At 28.4% G+C, this 3,961-nt stretch overlaps 1 protein-coding gene across 1 annotated transcript; it reads left to right on the top strand.

Moving 5' to 3' along the window:
* The first annotated feature begins 111 nt into the window (after positions 1-111).
* Positions 112-1,201, top strand: LOC119661826. The gene is made up of 3 exons (XM_038071327.1): positions 112-238; positions 299-371; positions 433-1,201. Exons 2-3 carry the CDS (start codon positions 351-353, stop codon positions 1,168-1,170), a joined length of 759 nt encoding a protein of 252 aa, XP_037927255.1. The 5' UTR covers positions 112-238; positions 299-350; the 3' UTR covers positions 1,171-1,201.
* The last annotated feature ends 2,760 nt before the right edge of the window (positions 1,202-3,961 follow it).

The raw sequence follows: 3,961 nt of genomic DNA, 5'->3' as shown, positions 1-3,961 counted from the left end.
TTAACTTCTTTTAACTTCTTTTTATCATATCTTAAAAAAACTTCTTAAGCATTTTTGTGTTATGGCAACTCCATAATTACTTAAAAATCTATTTATTTCCGAACAATTTTCTTCTCTTATTGGTTGGTATATTTCTTTAAGTTTTAATCATTGAAATATAAGAAAATATTGCGAGATTGTTGTTTAACTTGAAATTGTTCTCAATAGTGGATACGAAGATTACTACCGAAGAAAATAGGTATTTCAAATTCAATAAACGTCAATAAAAAATTTATCTTGTATTTAATTGTTATTGCAGAACTACAATATATTATTTAAATATTTCAATCAAATAAAAAGAACAATAAACAATGGATTCGAAGAAAGATGGTGTACGTGACTTTTGCTTTTTTTGTTAAAAACAAATTTGATTAATATTATTTTAAATTTAAGGATAAAGATAACAACGATGATAAACCTTTTGATTCAAAGGAATATTTCGGCAATCGTACCGTGCCTATAAGGGGCCTTATTACGGAACTCACAGCATTATGTGACAGGGCGAGTGATAAAGAGGACCAGTCGTCAGAGGAATCAGCGTCGATTACTGATGAATCAGATAAGTCAAGTAAGCTATTAATTAATAGTGATGACTCTGATAGTGACGACCTTTTCATTGATTTGAACGAACATGGTCAGCAGATTATATTAATTGACGAAATGATTGTGGATTTAACCGATGATTCGAAAAATGATAATGCTTGTATAAGTTTGGACAAGGATATTAAGCAAGATGAATTAGATAGCCACCAGATCATATCGGAGGTTAAAATGATTGTGGATGTAAGCACTGCTTCTAAAAATGATATTGCATGCATAAATTTAGAAGAAGATGTTAAACAATACGAATCAGGTGAAGAACAGGTTGTATCGGATTATAATATGATTGTGGATCTAACCGGTGATTCTGAGAATGATGATGAATATACAAGTTTGGACGAGCATAAAGGAAAGCGATACAAATCAGATGGAGAAAAAAGGATTGACGTTTTAAATGATGCCGGTTATAAGAACATTCGCAATATATGTGCGGACGAAAATGTGAACGAAGTTGATAGGGTCAAAGAGGTCGAGTTCACCAATGACATCATTGAGGAAGATGAAGACATCATGAAGGACGAGGTTAATTAATATGAATAATAATAAAAGTTTTTTAAGTTCTGAAAACGCTATATATTATGTTTTCAATATGTATTCTAAATTATGATGTATTATTTTATTTCGAATAATAATAAACAACTAATTTAACCTCTAACTGCTTATATTTATCACTAATCATTTATAAAAACAATATTCATAAACACACGGTTTGACGAATAATTTAAGAATTCTTAAATAAATTCGGAATTCTCAATTAGTAAGAATATGTTTAAAGTTTTATATTCAATGGCTATCATTTAAAGATTAAGCCAACCGTAGAAAAGGGTGTAAAATACCAAAACTATCTTTTTATTATTTATTAAAACTATCTTATTATCTAAATGTGAAAAACCAAAGTCGATGCAATTAGTTTCAAATATATGGGACATTAAATTTTAAAACGATTATGTCGCAACATTTTTATTCAAGAATAACACAAGAATAATTAGAAAAGCTATGATGTTCGTTATGTTTGATAATGAAACTATATATAGTTTTTCGGAGAAGAGCAGATAACATTTAGTTAAAAACATTTTAATGTTAAAATACAATTAAAGGGACTAGTAAAAAGGATCACTATGAAATCTTGGTTCGGTCTACATAATCTTCAAAATAGACACAACAGCAAAATTAAACGACTGTTGACTGATAGAATCGGTGAGGCATAGAGAGTCACAACCGCGATATATTACCGTATGTAATAAATTCAACATATCTTAAGAAAGAATACGATACTTCACAGTAATGAACCTAAAATCTACTAATTTAAAGTAAATGGATCTTAAAGTGTTTTCGCATTCATTTAAATCTTTTGTATAATATAATTGTAAGAGTGATTTTAGTTTCCATATAACAATTCTACGAACAGTAATTCTTCAAAGAATTTTGGTTTGATTCTCCAACAATGCATTTTTTTTTGTAAACTTAATAGTTTAATTATCATTTCATTTAATTTGAATTCTTTATCTTCAATGCTGTCAAATGCATATAACATACGATGTTTGAACTGCTTTTCTTTTAGGTTATGCCAATGCGGGGCAAATGGCCATTGGTAAAAATCCAAAAACGTAGCTGTGATAACAGCACTAATTATGCAATAAATTATACTTGTCATAATAGTAACCTACCGTTTGCTGCCCATAACGAATAGAACAATTTGTCGCTAATAAATTTCCATTATTTTCGGGCTCATGCAGTCAAAAACTGACGAGGCAGACCTCTTCTGCATCTTGGAGGACAGCATGATATTCCACTTAATACATATCAAAGACAAAGATAAGGATTTGGCAATACTTTAAAGACAGATATTAGTTGTTCATGTACTTGCCTTGCAAATCAGTTCGCGATATAAATTTACCATGTACATTTAGTTTGCATTAAATAATTATATTTATTTCATTGTAATTCGCTGATATTGGCACACATTTTTAAATATAGATTAAATGATGAATAAGTATATGACGATTTTTGAGTAAACCGCACGTTCGTAATAAAATTTACATATTTTGTTAAACTGTTCTAATTTTTCTTATACTATAAATAAACTTTTGATATCAATACTTGACTCTGAATTATTAAGAAATAAGAATTCGGCGAGATTGATTATTTTGTCACAGAGTTTCTATGTGGTCATGGATATTTTCGAAAATATCTGTAAGGAATGCAAAAAGCAAAGCAGCCCAACTGTATATACGGCGGATCAGTCGAGGACAATGCTGCCCATACTTTCTCCAACTGCGAAAGATGGCATGGAAAAATAACACTACTTGCAAAATATGTAGGTAACTTTACAGTCAAAAATAAGGAAAATAATAATTTTCCCTTTTGCTACGGGAAAAGAAGAAAGGTCTAGACGCAAACTAATCTAAAACGAAGAGGAATTTGACAACTTCTCAATTCGGATCAGGAGTGGGAGTCTCGACACAGGTCTTACGAGAAGCATATGGCATGGTTCGCCAACTTATATGGGATCCGCCCTGAAATAATGCGAATGCGGTCCTGGGGGAGAAGTCCTGCAGGAAAATGGGAATAGGTCGGACACATCATTCATGCGACAATCGGTTTGACGATGGTTAAAGCATTCCTTCTCACTAAAAAAATAAAAATTAATAAATAAAATACAGATTTAAAGTTTAGCACAAGATTATTTATTTATACAAGTTTGGATGGAATAAAATATATTTGACAATGTATTTTGTATTTTACAATCATATAAATATATGGATATCTTACTATAAACATAATATTAGATTCTGAATTTGTGATTTATTTATATTAATTATATTTATTAATTTCTTAGTTTTCATTATGATATTTAAGCAAGTATTAAATAATATTATAATATTATTAATAATAATATTAATATCTGTGTTTACTATATTAGATATCAACTATGATTGACAAACGTAATTTTAATTTGATTAAATATAGTTGAATTATAAGTACTTAAAAAATTACTTCGTTTTCAATTAAATTAAAGTTATTGAAACTTCAATAAGTAAAAGATTTAACCAATTCAAAAAATATCGAATTATATTAAAAAATTTTAATTGTAGCGCAATAAAATTTAGTATAAAAGTATATAGTATTTATGATAAATAATATACAAAAAAGTTTTACTATATGTTTTAAAGTGGTTAATTATGCCACAGAATCTATAATATTTATATGGATTATTAGATATCATTTACAATCATTTGTCTCTGAAATTTAAAAAATTATACTGAAAATGCAAAGTACATCGTTCATTCACAAAACATATTCAAAGTTATAAATTCTTGAG

Source organism: Teleopsis dalmanni, chromosome X (genome assembly GCF_002237135.1).
Source record: "Teleopsis dalmanni isolate 2A chromosome X, ASM223713v2, whole genome shotgun sequence".
Classification (NCBI taxonomy): Eukaryota; Metazoa; Arthropoda; class Insecta; order Diptera; family Diopsidae; genus Teleopsis; species Teleopsis dalmanni.
This window is presented reverse-complemented; position numbering and strand designations above follow the sequence as displayed.